Source organism: Ceratotherium simum, chromosome 5, assembly GCF_057802395.1.
Source record: "Ceratotherium simum simum isolate JZ-2026a chromosome 5, ASM5780239v1, whole genome shotgun sequence".
Taxonomy (NCBI): Eukaryota; Metazoa; Chordata; class Mammalia; order Perissodactyla; family Rhinocerotidae; genus Ceratotherium; species Ceratotherium simum.
The window spans coordinates 13,543,430-13,559,724 of record NC_141904.1 but is presented as its reverse complement, the minus strand read 5'-3'; the positions used below and the strand labels follow the sequence as shown (position 1 = coordinate 13,559,724).

Here is a 16,295-nt window from a genome sequence, read left to right as displayed (position 1 = left end):
TCAGCTCCAAGGGCGTGGCAGGGCGGGGGCCCCTGCGCCCCCGCAGACGACGCTCAGGTCCTAGGTGACCACTTCCCGAGGGAGCCCGCCATCCCCTGCGGCAGCTATTTGGAGAGCCGGAGCGGGGGCGCGGGGTCGGAGGGTTCCCCGCAGCAGCCCCCCGGGGTCCTCTGGGAGGCGAACCCTGCTGGAGCAGGAGCGCCCGGGAGCGAGAGGAGGGCGGAGGAAAGTTGGGGGCCGGGGCCGCGGAGCCGGGAGCGCGGAAGCCGGGGCCGGTGTCCGCGTCTCATGAATATGCAGGAGCCGCCTCCCTCCCTCCGTGACGTCACGGGCCGTCCCGGGGTGAGCGCCGGAGCCGCTCCGGGTCCGCGCCAGTGAGCGCGCTGCTGCCGGCGAGCGAGCGGCGCGGCGGGCGGGCACCGGAGGCCGAGCGCGGCGGCGCCGACGCGCGCCCAGCGGGCAAGGCGAGGCGGCGCGGCGCGGCGCGGCGCGGCGGGCGCGGGCGGCAGGCGGCAGCGGCAGCGGCATCTGGTCGGCGGCGGCGGCGAGGATGCTGCCTGGAAGGCTGTGCTGGGTGCCGCTCCTGCTGGCGCTGGGCGTGGGGAGCGGCAGCGGCGGCGGCGGCGGCGGGGGCAGCCGGCGGCGCCGCCTCCTCGCGGCTAAAGGTGGGTGCTGGGGAAGTTTCCTCCTCTCCGAGGAGGGAGGCAGGGCGGGCTTGAGGGTGCAAGCGGCGGGGACCCGGGCTCACGCTTGATCTTCACGCCCTCCCTTGCCGCAGCTTCCCCGGCCTCCGTGCGCCCGGGATCCCCGAAGTGAGCGCCCTGCGCGCTGGACCTGAGAGGTTCCACCAGCAGACGCCGGCCCAACCCCTGGGCGGGGTCCAGGGACCGAGAAGAAGCGAGGTCTGGGGAGTCTGGACAACTTTGGGGGCTGTCTGTGCTGGGGAGGGGGCGTAGTGGGTGAGTCGCGGGCTCCGGCCGGGAACAGCTCGAGCAGGGCGCTGGCGCGGGGAGGAGAGGAGAGGAGAAGCAGTTGTCTGCCTTTGCTCTGAGGGAGGGATCAGCCGCGGTGCCTTCAAAGCAGGGAGCGGAGCTTGTCTCCCAGCTCGCGGATGGGGTGGAAACTTGTAGGCTCCAGGGAAGGGCCCTCTGGCTCGCCTCAGGTTCCCCCAGGGCGGCCCTGGCTCCCCGGGGAACGCGCGCCCTCCGGGTGGGCCGCGGAGTCCGGGAGAAGCGGGGGCTCTGACGCACACTGCCCTCGGATTTGGCTCCGGCGGGCAGAGGCGCCCAACCTGGCGCCCCTCCCCCGCCTACCTTGTTAGCTGGGTGATCTTGACCTCCCCACGCCTTCCGCCCCGAAGGAAGCAGATCCTGGCGCACGCCTGGCGCTGTCAGGAGACTGTAGGCTGGCGAGCCGGCGACTTTGCTGTCTGGGAGCGTGGGCAGGAGCGCTGGGGTGGGGGCCCCTGGAGTGCGGATCTGAAACAGGTCTCGTGCTTGCAGGACCACAGGTGCGGGGAGAGGCAAGGGAAGAGTGGAGCAGGGGGCGGGGTGGGGGCCAGGGGAGGCGTTGGTAGATGCGGGCTGGAGCGCCCAGCTTAGTGATAACTTGTTGATTCTCTGCGCTGTTGACAAGGAGGGCGTGCGCTTGAATTCAGGGCTGTAGCCAAATCTGCCAGGTAACAAGGAGGGGGGAACGTGGTCGCTGGAATCTTGTCTGACCATCATCTGAGGACCAAGGAGTTTGCATCTCTCGGTAAAGAGACTCACTGTTAGAGGCTTCCTGATTTGCAAGCTGGCTTTGAACTCGAGCTTACCAGTGGCTCAGGGGGGGAACGTATACCAGGTTTAATTACTTCTGGAGGGTGGGGAGAGTGAAAGGCAGACAGTTCGCCTCCTCTGGGCCTCCGGAATGTCGCTCCCGCAACTTGTGAATGATGAATTTGAGAATAGGAGAGTTTCTGATTATCCTGTAATCTTTTAATTTTTTTGTGACATGATTTTGAAATTATTTTATAAGCAGACATCCTATTTCTTTTCAGCAATTTTCCCCCTGGTGTATCCTTGAGAAGCAGTTTCTTTTTTTGGGAAGACAAAGAAAAACTCATTATGAAAATGTCTCAAACATAGTATGGTAAAGGAATCGCTGATGTGAAGGGATCATTCTGAGAGACCGTTGTTTTGGTGAAAACAAGAATGAAAACCAATGAACTTCCAAACCTTTGCCCTCCTTCCCCAATATAGACACTTTGTTAAACAGGCAAATGAGATGTTTTTGAAGAGTTCTTGTCACTTTGTAGCAGAGCAAATGGTATATATATAAGCAGATGTCTACAAACGGGAGCTCACAGCCAGGGCAGGAACCGCAGCCACTCAGTTGGGAAGGGGAGCTGGTGTGCTTGTGCACTGCCATGGTCTCAGGTCCGAATGGAAAGCTTTGTAGACATAAGAGAGAAAGATTAAAAAGAAAAAAAAAATCAAGGCTCTCGGTGATTCATGTTTTACAATATGAATAATTATGTGCATTTTAACCAAGACTTTTCATCTTCCCCACTTAGAACATATTCATTTTGTGGTGAAAATAAGCCAATTGTCTTCGCCATGTAAAAAGTTGACTGGCTCTGCGGAGTGAGAGGTGCTGCCCAATCTCCTGTTCTTCCTTCTTTCCCCTTCCAGCCACTGGGGGGCTGCAAAGAGCGCTGTTAGCTGCATTTTTTAAAAAAAGGACAAATGTGTAATATTTGATCAAAACAGAGACATTTATGATGACACTTTGTTGATATTTACAGGACTGACTTTCCTTATTACAACGCACTTGCATTTTACATTACAAACCTCACATAATCTCTGAAGAACATTGAGATAATAAAGGTATGCTTTATGTCTAGTGCACCCTGCCACTGCCTTTGCCATTTCTAAGGTTCATATCATTATTATTCCCATCCCTGAAAGAGAAAAGTCAGGAAGGCATGTGGAGAAGATTGAACCAAAAAATAGCTTTCTTCTTCCATACAGTTCTGTATTCATGTGTAGAAGAAAATTGGGAGTGTGGCGTCCCACTGAGTGGCCGAGTTGAATGTACCCTCTGGACAACCGTCTGGAAGCAGCTCTCCCAGCTTCGGGCTCGTGTAAGGTGTCGCGTCTGTGGTGCACAGCTTGTTCTGCCTTTGTGTTCCTTGCTTCTTGCTGTAGGGAGTCGAGCAGCTAATCGCTGACAACTGTTTGGGGTTTTCACAGAATCACGCACTTTCAGTGCAAACATGTTTCCGATTTCAGAAATAATACAGTGGCCAGGCAGTTATTATAATCCCTTCCCCTTTCTCTCCTATGTCTCGGCTACTCAAAAAAGACAAACACTTCTTAGATTCCTTGAAAACACCAGATCTTATGCACATGTTTTATCGCAAAGCTGGGAAGGTATAGTGGACCCAAGGTCCCATAGGTTGTTCAGGACAATACTTGAGTATAGACCATAAGTTGTTGTAGTGCCCACCTGTGTGTTCAGAGCCTGCTCAGTGCTCTGGAGGCTTCTTAGCAGACGTCAGAAGACCACCCCCATTCCTGTCTAACCTTTAGCTTTCTTTGCGAGCTTTGATCTAGTTGGAGAGACAAGATTTTTATATGGAAATTTTAAGAGAATGACAGCAGACAGAATTTTTCCAAAGTATAGTACTATGTGATGGGGACAGAGAAGGGAGATGGGGGTAGAAAGAGAGCGTGCAAAAGCAGCATTTGGTAATAGGGAGGGGAGAAGACAGAGCTGAGTTGTCACAGTAACAGTATAACTGTAGTAATTGCAGTTTAGGGAGCCCCTCCCTATTATGTAGCAGGCACTGTGCTAATCCCTTTACCTGGGCTGTCTCTCATTTTTACAACCTCGGCAGGGCTGTTGTTGGCCCATTTCACAGTCTGAGAGAGGGTAAATGACTTGCCAAGACAGCCAGTTAGAGGTTGTGGCGCTGGGATGTGAATAAGAAGGGTCATTGTGCCCAGTGCCCCCTGACTATTCATCAGATATTCTCCTCTTTAGTTTTTTTTTTTTTTTTATAACTTTATTTTATCTTCCCCCCCCCCCCAAAGCCCCAGTAGGTAGCTGTATGTCATAGTTGCTCCTCTTTAGTTTTTAAAGCAGATCTAATGGCCACAAGGAAGCGGAGCCGTTTGTGTTTCTGAGTTCCCGGGGAGCCCTGTGGTCCTGCCCACAGCAGCAGGAGAGTCCAGGGCTGTTGTTTCAAAGGGGCCTGCTGGTGAGTTGAGGGAAATAGGCCTTGCTTTCATCCATGGAAACTAGTGTTCTTGATAGTAGCATCATCCTGCCTCTTGCAGATTCAAAAACCATCCTTGCATATTCCAAATTGCACACTGCAGAACTTCCTGCAGGGGTGAAGGTGGCATGAAATTTTTATGGTGAATTGTCCTAGATCATCTCTGGGCAGCTAGCACGTGTTTCCTAGGGCTGTGACAGTTATTTCCCTCACTGAAACACCACAAAAAGCCCTCAGCAATGCATCAGAGGCTGTACTCTGACCTGCCATCATGCCAAGTCACCTGTGGTTCCTGGACCAGGATGTGCTCACTTCTGTCCTGGATCCTCTGGACTGTCTTCAGGCTAGAAGGTCTCCTTCCTCAGCCTAATTCCTATTGTTATTCAAGACATGGCCAGGCTCGGACATGGCCTCCCCTAGGGACCTTCCTCGACTGGTTCTCCAGGCTGGTCACCCCTGGAAGACTGTGGCTCTCCCTCTGGCGTGCCTGTGCTCCTTGTCCCGCTGCAGCACTGCTCTGTGAGCTCCGAGGGCTGGAATCTCATCCTGACTCTCCCCGCATCTCCAGGGCCGCCCCGCTGCCCAGCCTCGGGATGTGAGCTGAGCAGTCGGTGGTGACTGGCTTAGGGAATCCACTTGTTTGCAATCGTGATGCTCTTATTTCTTGACATAGACGTTTTGGACATTTTCTCTCTCCAATATGAAGTAAAATTTGGGCTTAATAGCCAGAGAAACCTGGGTCCCAGTCCTGGCCCTTAACTTCCTAGCTAGATAATCATGGGCAAATTAGTTAACCCTTTTGAGCCTCAGTTTCCTTATCTATAAAATGGGGATGCAAACGTCTACCTTGCAAGGTGGTTGTCAGGATAGTGGTTAGAAAGCCCAGTTCATGGCTTGTAAATGGCACTTAATACACAGTGACTATAATTATGATCACTTAATCACTGGTTCTAGTGTGTGAGATTTGGTGAAATTCCCCCTTTCTGACGTCTCAGCAATTGATGGCTTTGTTCACATCTTCTCTCAGCTCCAAACCTGTGCTCTCTGTCTTTCTCTCTCTCTCTGTATGTGCATGTGTGTGGAAATAGCATATATAAATATAAGTACATATTTGTACACACGCACACACATATTTGGCTTGAATTCTGAAAAAGTCTGCCTTGTTCACTGGTCTGTGAACACCTTTGAGGCCAGGGCCCTGTCTCACTCATCTCGGAGGCCCTGGCACTTAGTGCAGGGCCAGCTCTGAGTCGGGACTCAGCAAAATGTGCTGTATAAATAAATAAATGTGTCTCCATGTGCCGGGGCTGGAGGCGTGGGGTTACAGTCTCTGGAGGAAGAGCTTCTGTGGTGTGATTTGGGTTGTGAGGAGAGGTCCCCCGACCGTTAGCGCTGTCCTCCCAGCCCTGCTGTCCAGGAAGCATAGAGCATTCTGTCTTTGTTTGAGACATTGACAACCTCTGTGATGACGCATGTTTGTGTGGAAGGGGTAGCTGATGCTATGATGACCAAATGACAGCTTGAAACAGATTATCATTTTATTATTTGTTATCCAGTCCTTCACTAATTGGACCCTGTGGAAGTGGTTCCACGGGAATGGTAGGTTGGAGGGCAATGAGAGGACTGACCTGGGGGAGGAGTTCTGAGCTGAGGACGCTGGCACAGAATAGGAGAGAGGTCGCCGTCTTAATCAGCTGGGGCTGCTGTAACAAAAATACCATAGCCTGGGTGGTTTATAAACAACAGAAATTGCTTTCTACAATTCTGAAGGCTGGAAGTCTGGGATCAGGGTGCCAGTATGATGGGGTTCTGGTGAGAGCCCTCTTCCGGGTTGCAGACTGCCAACTTCTCATCGTGTCCTCACATGTGGATGCAGAGAGAGGGAGCAAGCTCTCTCGTGACTCTTATAAGGGCACTGATCCCATTCATGAGAGCTCCACCCTCAGGACCTCATCTGACCCTAATGTGGTGTGATTTGGGTTGTAAGGAGAGGTCCTCCCAAAGGCCCCGCCTCCCAATACCATCACACTGGGGGTAAGGTTTCAACATATGAATTTGTGGGGGACACAAACATTTATCCGTAATAGTCTGCTGTGAGCTTTGCGGGGGCAACAGGCAGAAGGCAGGAGGGGGCCCTGGTCAGAGGAGGATGCCTGGGGTGAGAGTTAGGCCAACCCAAACATGCACTGGGCACTGTGCTTTCCATATCAGCCAGTAGCTATTTCTCAGTCTCCTGTTACCCTCTGAGGGGAATGAAAAGATAAAGCAACTTCCAGATATCAAAGAGCTCATACTCCGTCTAGGGCAAACATCACACGAGACACGAACTATTGGAGAACTTGCTAGCTTATGGGAAAAGGGTAGATTGTGCATTACAGACCCCGAAAAAGTCTTATAGGAAAGGAAGAAATTGGCAAGGATAGGAGAAGTCAGGAAAGATTTATGGAGACAATGAAAGGGGTTTTCATGGGTGAGTAGGCATTGGGTGAACAGATGGGAGGCGGGCAGGACAGGAAGATGCAAGGTGGTAAGAATGCCCATGATTGGTATGCAGGCAAGAGCACGGAGGGACCGCAGCCCTGGACAAATGTGTTTCTGCATACAGGTTACAGAGCTAATAAAAGACTGAATGTTTATTGAATGCATACTGTGTGCCAGGCGCTATTTTAAGCACTTCACATGTGTCAGTTGGTTTGATGTTAACCCCAACCCTATGAAGCAAGTGGAATTACTATTCCATCTTTACAGAGGAGGAAACTGAGGCCCAGAGAAGTGAAGGAACTTGCCCAAGGTCTCATGGCTCAGAGAAGGTGGAGTTGAGATTTGAGCCCAGAACAGTGTGGTGGACGTGGATTTCCCACATCACCCGGGCTTACCCACCAGAGTGATGTGATGTCTGCTCGAGGAAGGCTCTGAGTGAGGTCGGAGAAGCTGTCTACCCTGGAAGGCATCTCCTCACTGTCCAAGAGCATTTGGTTTCACTACAAAATTGCTGAAAGAGTCGGTTTCTCTGGAAGCCTCCCTCTCTGATTCGCTTCTCCGTCAGGAGCTACCATGGCCCCTCTCTTCTCGTCCAGCCAGCTCGAAGCCTTCCTCAACTCCCATCCTGCCTGGCCTCCAGCGGAGAAGGCACCTATCTGCATTGCGTGGTCCAAGATGGGGATTGGAGGGGATTCCTCCCCAGCTGGTTGTTCACTTGGGGTAACATGGCCCCCTTCTGACTCCTTTTGTTAGGCAGGCAGGGTTAATAAAGGATACCACAAACACTCTCAGGTATATTAGACATGCTTGAGGGCTGAACGCTGGGACAGTGAGGAAGGGATGCTGAAAGGTGAGTGTGGTGGGTTGGGATAGACTGTATAGACGGAGTAGCAGGTCCCTGACTGCTCTAAGGGCTGCCTTTCATTCTAATGTCAAGGCAGTGCTGTGTATATGTCAGTTGTCTTTTCCTCAAATACCCATTTTACAGGTTGGTAAATGAACCCCACGGGGCTTGCAGCGGCAGATCCAGGAATCAGACCAAGGGGTCAGACTGCTGGCAGTTGGTTGTAATCCAGCACCAGGGAGCCAGGCAGTTCCTTGCATGGTGTCACCCAAAGTCCACTGCTCCTGCTTCTTAGTGGTTTTCTAATCCTTGGAACAGACAGTTGTCTCTAATACCTTCTCAAGACCTTGCTTGTCCCCAGCTCAGTGCCCTCTGCTCACATCAGCATTCCCAGGGCCGTCTCTGGCCGTGACCAATTTTTCTCCTAGCCCATCTTGAACCTCCCTCAGAGGCTGGCTCAATGTCTGTCCCCTCAAGGATGCCCTGGGGTACTGCCAGCCCCACGTGTGCCAGCCCACCCTCTCTTCTTCCGTCCAGGAACCTGCTGCTTACTCGGTGGCCTCCGTTTGGGTGAAAGGTACGACTTCTGTGCACTCACCCGAGCCAGAGCCCCAGGAGTCCTCCAGCGTGCTTGTCTCTCCTCCTCTATCACACCCCATCCTTCATCCTGTCCAGTTGATTCTACCCATAAAGATCTAGAACCTTCCTGCTCCTCTTCATGACCATTGCTACTGCCTTCTTCAGCATCTCTTGAGAATGAATTCACTAGATTTTAATTTTGACTCCCTGCTCACACCATCTGTCACACTGCTGCCAGGATGGGTTGATGAACTCCAGTCCCACCAGGCCTACAAGAAATTCCATCCCAGTTGTCGTGAATTCCATCCTTCACCATCCATGCCGGGGTCTGTTAGGGTCCCAGGGTTTTGAGAACAGCTTAATACTCTTGGAATTGCTTCAGATTTCCGTCCCTTACAGGTTACCAGTTATGATGCCCATTGTCCGAACATGGCCTCTTGATGTCCCTGGCTCTCTGCTTCCACAGGCAGCAGAATCTTAGCCACCCCTGGGCTCCAGCACCTGGAGTCCATTTCTCATATCACATTTCCTAGCCACTGCCCTGGGCGTGCTGTGGGGATAGGAGAGGGAACAGGCCACCAGTTCCCATCCTGGAGGAAACCAGCCCTTCTCCCAACTTCTACCTCTCCCGTCCCTACCAGAACCCCTTCAGAGAGCTCAGACATTCATAGAGTGAAGGCCAGGACAGGAAGTGTCTACAGAGAAATTCTGCCTGCACTCTTTCAGCCCACGCCTCCTCTGGAGCAAGGGTGCAGAGGGGCCCCATGCCTTCTTAGGACAGGGAGCCTCACCCCTGATGACAAACCCCGGTCCTCTCAAGGTGGAACCAAACTCTCCAGCCTCACGTAAAGCTCCGTTGATGGTTTTTCCCCTCACTTCTCATCTGGCCTCCTCTCCTCTCAGTGAACTTTCCAGCAATTTCCAGGTAGTATATACCGCTTACTATGTGCCAGGCACTGTTCTGAGTGCTTTATAGGTACAGCCATGCACCGGATAATGATGCTTTGATCATTGACAGACTTCATATGTGATGGAGGTCCTTAAGATAGGCTACCATATAGCCTAGGTATGCAGTAGGCTGTACCATCTAGGTTTGTGTAAGTACACTCTATGATGTTCACACAACGATGAAATTGCCTAATGACACATTTCTCAGAATGTATCCCCGTCGTTAAGTGACACATGATTGTATTAATTCTCTTTCAGCCATCGAGCCACTCAATCAGGTCTTATTATCCCCATTTTACAGATGAGGAAACTGAGGCCTGGAAGGTTAAGCTACTTACCCAGTTCACCCAACTAGTAAAACGGTAGAGCTGGGGTTTGAATCCACGCAGTCTAGTTTGGGAGTCTACCCTTGTATCCACTGTGTCAGTGATTCTCAGCCCTGGACCCACCTGAGAGAGTTTTAAGGTAACACTGATGCCTGGAACCCACCCCCAGAGATTCTGGTGTAGTTGCTCTAGGCTAGGCCTGGGGTTTCATTTAAAGTTCTCCACTTTTTCTGCTGCCCAGTCGAGGCTGAGAAGCACTCCCTCTACTGCTAACAGCCCCCCAGGGAACGCGTTGTTTCGTTGCACGGGTTGCAAGGCTGCTCCTGGGTGGGGCCTTGTTCCTCTGTATTTCACCACCTCTACTTTCCCCTTCAAAGTGCTGTCACCTTCCTGTCTCCCCAGGCAGACGGTGCGCCCCTCGAGGGGGTGCGCCTGGTACCCTCTGTGTGCCCAGCGCCCAGCACTGTCCGAGGTCCAGAGTGAATGCTGAGTGTCGAGGGAGTGGCTGTGTGCAGGCGATGCCACCCCCGCCAGCTGCACGTCCCTCAGGGCTCTGCCCGTGCACACTTCTCCCGGCCACTGCCGCCTCTGGCCTCTGCTCACTGATGGGAACTACTCACCAGTGAGGAACTAGGCAGGCCTCGCCCCTCCAGTTACCTGACTGTCCCTCCAGACCAGTGACAGACTTCGCTTTGTAAAGGTTGGAAACCCTCAGTCTGTAGATGAGTCCGGAGAACACTAACCACACCAACACCTGTGAGGGGGTCAGGTCCAGCAGAGGCCATCGGGATTTCACTGAGAAAGGCTGTAAATGCCACTCTCATGGCTTCTAAAAGTGCTTAATTGGCAAATTTAACTTAAATTTTGCCAATTAAAAGAAACACGTATCATTTTTGTGACTTGCCACAAAATGCCACTTGACATTTCCATGATGTCTGTTGTATTATGTGGTTAAATCTGCGTCTTCGAACAAGTCTACAAGAAGATCACTGTGGAGCATGAAGGAAAGGCGTGGTCTCCATGTCACATGACCTGGATCCAGTGATCAGTGTGGGTGGGGGCAGATCTCTCAGCCCTCCCGTGTCTGCTTTTCCATGTGCAGAAAGGACACAGTGGCCCCTCCCTCCTCTACCCAAGGAAGTTCTGAGTAGCCACATGGAAGGGACTCTGAATGCCCTTTGAAAGGATAAAGTGCCTAAGAAAATAAGGTGATCAGATTTAAGAAATTTGGTTTGAGACTTTGGGACTCAAATCCCGCCAAATAAAACCCCACATCTCTCTGTCTTTCTACTGTCTTACCAGTTTAGTTAATTATATTTTCAGGAGAAGTTTGAATTTAGCATTAAGTCCCTTCCTAGTTCTTTGATGTGCGGCCTGCATATGTCACACAGCTGGTGGTCACCATGGTTACGCAAGGAATGCAGCAGTGGCGGGCCCATAAATTTTCAGGGAAGAACCAGTCAAAACTGTTAATATTATGTCAAATTGATGTGTCGTTTTCCAATTTGCGTGGATAACTGCATTGCAGCAAATTAATTAAAACAGATAAATGTTAATCTAATGCATGTCTCCTTGTAATTAATGAAATATAACCAGTATAGGGGTATTTGATTTATTATTTTAATTTATAAAATGCTGAATTCTCCTATAAAGTTAGATATAGTAATAGGAGAAGCTGACCCTTATATAGCATTAGGAAAAATAATCACATTTCTATAAATTAATCACTCTCTAAAAGGATATAGTTCATTAACACCATGAACTGAAAATGTTAGATGTAAATTAGATTAACCTTTTTAGTGACACTTCCATTTGTATTTCGTATTCTCTTCAAACTCAAAGTACTTTACATATATTAATTCAATTAACCCTCCCCAGACCCTTGTTAAGTAAGTACATATATCAAAGTTGGAAGGGAGGAGAAATGAAATCCTTCAAAGATATTGAAGTCCCGGTCTTAGGATGCATTATTTATGATTTCCTCTGCAGCAGGACGGTTTATCCTGGACTTATGTTGCTTGAGAACACGGGCAGGTATTCAGGCTCGCTCTCTCTCTCTCTCTCTCTTGCTCTCCTCCTGCCAGGAAACACTTAGCACGTCACTCCATACCTGAAGCCAGAGATGCTTCAGGCCTGATAGGCCAAATGCTCTAAGGAAACTTCTGCCTTATTGCATAAAATGTACCCCAGCAACTCCGGGTTTGGCTGTGCACAGGGTGTCTCCAAGTGGGTGTGGGTGACTAGACTCTAGTGCCCCACTCGGGCATCCAGAGGGTCATCTTCCCCTGGGCCGGCTGCTGCTCCCCCTTTAAGCCCCTTCCCTTGACCATGTGGACACCAGGATGGGCTGCTGAACAGGACCTTGGGATGCTAATGGGAGAATAAACAAGGAGTGACAGGGAGATGGGAATGGGGCTTAACCTCTTCATCTGGGATCTCTCTTCAGGCCTGCCTGGGTGGGGGGCAGAGACCGCTGTCCCATTACCTGCTGGGGTGGAGAGTGAGGACCTGAGAGAGGAAGGATTTGCTCTCCATCTGGCTAAAAGTGTTTCTCAAGGGAAGTCTCCTGAGTGAGGATCGGGGTCTTCTGCTGTAGCTTGCACCAGGCATGCCCCTTCTCCTGTGGGGTCATGCTTATTTGCAGGACTGGCTGTCATTGCCCCAGTCCTCCTGGAGATGTGCACATAGGGGAGAGAGTGCGGATGGGGACTTGCATTATAAAAGCTCATGAACAATCGGGGGAGGAGACTCTGTAAACATTTGCTTAGCTTGATTGCACATGTGTGTTTGGTGGTTGGAGGTTCTGAATGTTTATTTTTTCCAACTCTTTCTGTTGCTTTAAGACCTCAAACCCACAATCACTCTCCTAGGGGCAGATTTTCACTCTAGTCCACAAACCAGGCCCCTTTGAAATGCGTTTCAGATAACAGCCTGCCCTGTAGCTGGTGGTTCCAAACCTACCATGGGTAACGTCAACCCAAAGGAATGAATCACTAATGGTTAGACATGAAATAGAGTGTAGGGAACAATTTTGGAGTGTGGGGCATTCTTCTCCCTGCCTCTGAAGTTAGAAAGTCACTTACTCTGGTTCTCCAAGGTAGCATGCAAGGACGGTTTAAGCCCACACTGTCCTAGGATCTCTGATCATTGAGCTCTCCCAGTGCTTCTTGGCACGCTTCTCTTTGCTGCCAAATGCCCCAGCTTTCTCCCCTCTAGCCCGTGTCTGGGAGGGCTTAAGAATCAGGACTTAGAGCCAAGAACTAAAAGACAAGCCATCACTCAGGAAATGCTGGGGGTGAGAGAAAATACCAAGTTCGCAGTTCATGGTGTTTTAAGAGTTTTCTTTTCTTCTTTCCTTCCTCCCTTCCTTCCTTCGAATATCACATTTAAGACCTAGATTTTACCTTCTTAGCTTTCTTTTTGTTGGTAATTTTTTTCTAAAGGAAAATCAATTATTTTGGCTTCATTGCACCATCATCAGAAATATCAAGATGGTTGCATCTTGCTTATTAATTTTAAAATTATATTTAAAAATTTTTAGTGATTTGCTCTTCTTTTAATTAGATTCCTGAATAAGCATTTTTTATTGCATCTGCATCTTTTTCCTCTTTGAACAGCCCCCTGCCTCCCCTTCTCCTTAATCTTCCAGTGGTTAAATTCCAGCCCTCATACGTAGAGCAACTCAAGTCAGAGACCAGCCAACTATCTTTGCTACAGGAGGCTGTAGTTTTCCTGGAGTTTTGCTTTCAGACGTGTTCTACCACCACTTTCTCCCAGAGCCCACTGGGGAGAAGAGAAGGGCTGGCAGAATTGTCGCGTCAACCTTCAGCACCCTTCTCATCCCACTGTTCCCCCATCCTGTGGTGTCTCTTCCTGCCCCCCCATCTCTCTCTTCAAGACCTTGGTGGCACCAAGGACAGCTTTTGGAGGTAGGGTTTGGCTGCCCCCTGGAAGCCAACAATGATGAGAATCATCATCATCCCAGTCTTAAACAATTTGTTTCCTCCATCCAATGGGAAATATGAGTAAAAGCATCTTTAGAAAGCTTTGCTACATCTATTGATCAGAACCACCCAATCTTACTAAAGACCGAGGGCTTGCTATGCAGCTGCAGCTTCAAAACCAGTCACCTGGTTCACACTTCCAACCAAATGGGCTCCTGTGTAGGAAATTTGGAGCCACCACTGCCTCTGCCCCAAGTCTACAAGACACTGGTGCCCTAAAGCTCTACTTACATCACCTCATCAGAGAGTTTCCTGTAAGGTAAAGGGACATGATGCATGATCTTATTTGGCAATGTATGTATTTATATAGAGAGGGCACTGCTCGACCATAAGGTTGAGCAGTCGCACTCTGGTGACATTTTCGGCAGCATGGCAGCCTGTCTGGAGGGCGTGGGGGACATGTGAGGCAGCTGGGTCTCTGTCATAGAGCTCAAACCATATTAAAGTGATGCCAGCTCCTGTGCCCAAATTGTGTGAACCCTCCAGAGATGGGTCTGCGAGACACACCTTCTGTCATCTAAAAGCTGGCAGTGGCTTGCTACAGATCTTTAGGAAACTGGGCTCCTGCCCATGCTGACTGCCAGCTCTGGTGGGTCTTGAGTGTCTTTTCAGCCTTGGGTCCTGGCATGAGAGAACCTGGTGGTTGGTGTGGGTAGCTTCTGTGGCTGTGGGTAAAGATGTGCACTTTGACATCCTCTCTCTCCAGAACCAAGGCAGCCTTGATTTCTGGAGACCTTGAGCCCTGCCAATCCCCAGCCGACCCGCCTGAGCACCTAAGCAAGTACCCCAAGAGGCATGGGAGGGCATCATTGTCCACTGTGGCATAAGAGCCTCAGGTGTGCAGGCTGATGGTGCTCAGATCCAATCACAGAAACATCGCCTAGATACAGGTGTCCAGCCCAGTAGCTCCCCTCAGTTAACCACGAGGACTCAGATGGTTTTCCAGCTTGACTGTGTCTGCTTAAAGGCAGGGCAGGGCTTCTGCTGAGCAGTGCCCAGCACTTCACACATGACTCAGCGGTTTCTAGAGCACTGATCCTTCTCCGTCTGTTGCTCTGATTGTGTTCTTTGGTGTCCTGGGATGTTCTCGTCTTTTGTCCTTCCTTCTCTGGCAGTCACTATGGCCCTGACTCTTGTCTTTCTACTTCAGCCAGCTCAGGACAGGGGCAAGGGGTGGGGAGGCAGGGGCCTCACTGCTCAGAGAATGCTGGGTCATTTGGATTCTACCTCCCACCAGCTTGTGGACTGACCCCTCTTCAATCCAGTTCTCCACAGCCCTGGTGGATCTTCCAAACTCATACCCGGTAAGTCACCCACTGCTCAGAACCATGTCACTTCATCACTTTCAGGATGAAGTCCACTTTCCTTGGCTTATCTCAAAAGACCTCCCTGTTCCTGGGCTAGGTGAGCTTGTGTGAGTGGAGCCCAGCACCCAGCACAGCCTGAGCGAGAGAGTGAGCGCATCCTCCCCCTACACTTTTTCCTCACCTGCCTCGTGGTCCTTCTTGTGCCTCTGCACACCGTACCCCATCTGCCACTGTGCTTTTGTCCTGCCTGGCAGCCTGGCAGCTCCTGTCACACTGCCGGTGCCTCTTCTGGGAATCCATCCTTGGGTACCCCCTGGGAGGTGTTCTTCCTCACCATGCCCCCGCATACAGACACAGCTCCCATGTGGACCTCCAGGATGGCACCTCTGAGTGTGTCCTCATTGCCCACCTGCCTGCCCCTCACTCAACTTTGCCTTCCTCAAGGTTAGGGTCTGTGACGTCCCCAATCCCGCGTTCCCAGAAGTTTAGGGTCTATACAGGGTCGGTGGGTGAGTGATGGCTGGAGCTCCCTAGGACCCAGCACATTGCCTTGTAGGGACGCAGGGCTGGGATGGATTCATCTTTCTCTTTTATCTTCTGGGTTCCCAGTGCCCATCTTCCAAGCACAAAAACAGTAGCGTAGGGCTGGAGAAGGAGGATTTGGTTAGGAAAGGTCAGCATCGCTGGCTGGGCACTGGCCATCACTGGCATCTGCTGGTGCACTCCAGGATGGGACGATGGAGCAGCCTGGGGGTAGGTGGCCTGTTGGGTGTGGGGCAGGTTAGGGCCTAGGAAGCTGGATGGCTCAGGGCCTTGAATCTCTGAGGCTGATGATTCTGGGGCCATTTCCAGAGTATACAACCTTCTGGGATAATTAATGCAAATTAACTTTCCCATCAGAGAAGTAGCTAAGTCATGAGCGCCCCCTTTAATCTGTAGCATTGAATACACACATTTGGGAGAACATCTTCCGTCACGGCACTGATGAGAACTCACTTGTAACCGTCGGCTGCTGTGGGTGCAGTGCTCTCCCCAGTACACTCCCGTGTTGCTCCATGGACCTCCTTGCTCCTGTCAGCGTTCTCTTAAACCCCACGTTGTAGAAGTCCTAAATATATAAAGCATGCTTCGTTTTCCGTTAAAAGTGATTTGTAGTTTATGATGTCAGATGCATGTGTATGGGGAGGCAAGGATGAGGTTTTTAATCAGAAAAGCTTTGTCATCAATAAATGGGGAGGGCCACACATGATGAGGCCTGTGGAATTCTGCCACCACAGCTGGGGAAGCAGGCGAGCAGACGTGCCCGCTTCTGACTATGCTGAGATTTCTAGGCTGTGTACATAGTCCACAAAAAAATGAGCAAATGGGAATCTCTCCAAAGTCAAAACATTTACTTCTGGATCTAAGGATATGCTGGTTCAGTTCTGAGCATTAAAGCTTTAACAATGTGCACGAGGAAACACCACCTTCCAATCCAAACCCAAATCCAGAACTCCTGAGGCTGATGTTGGGAAGGGAAGCTCCTGAGGGCGCTCCTCGGGG

The 16,295-nt window shown here is 50.9% G+C and overlaps 1 protein-coding gene across 1 annotated transcript in view; it reads left to right on the top strand.

Annotated features, from left to right (window-relative positions):
• Positions 1–470: 470 nt before the first annotated feature.
• The window catches only part of CLSTN2 (calsyntenin 2), a 575,299-nt gene continuing 559,474 nt past the window's right edge, over positions 471–16,295 (top strand). The window contains exon 1 of the mRNA XM_014788220.2: positions 471–665. Coding sequence (XP_014643706.2) covers positions 551–665 — 115 coding nt within the window. The 5' untranslated portion in view covers positions 471–550. The remainder of the gene's footprint in view (positions 666–16,295) is intronic.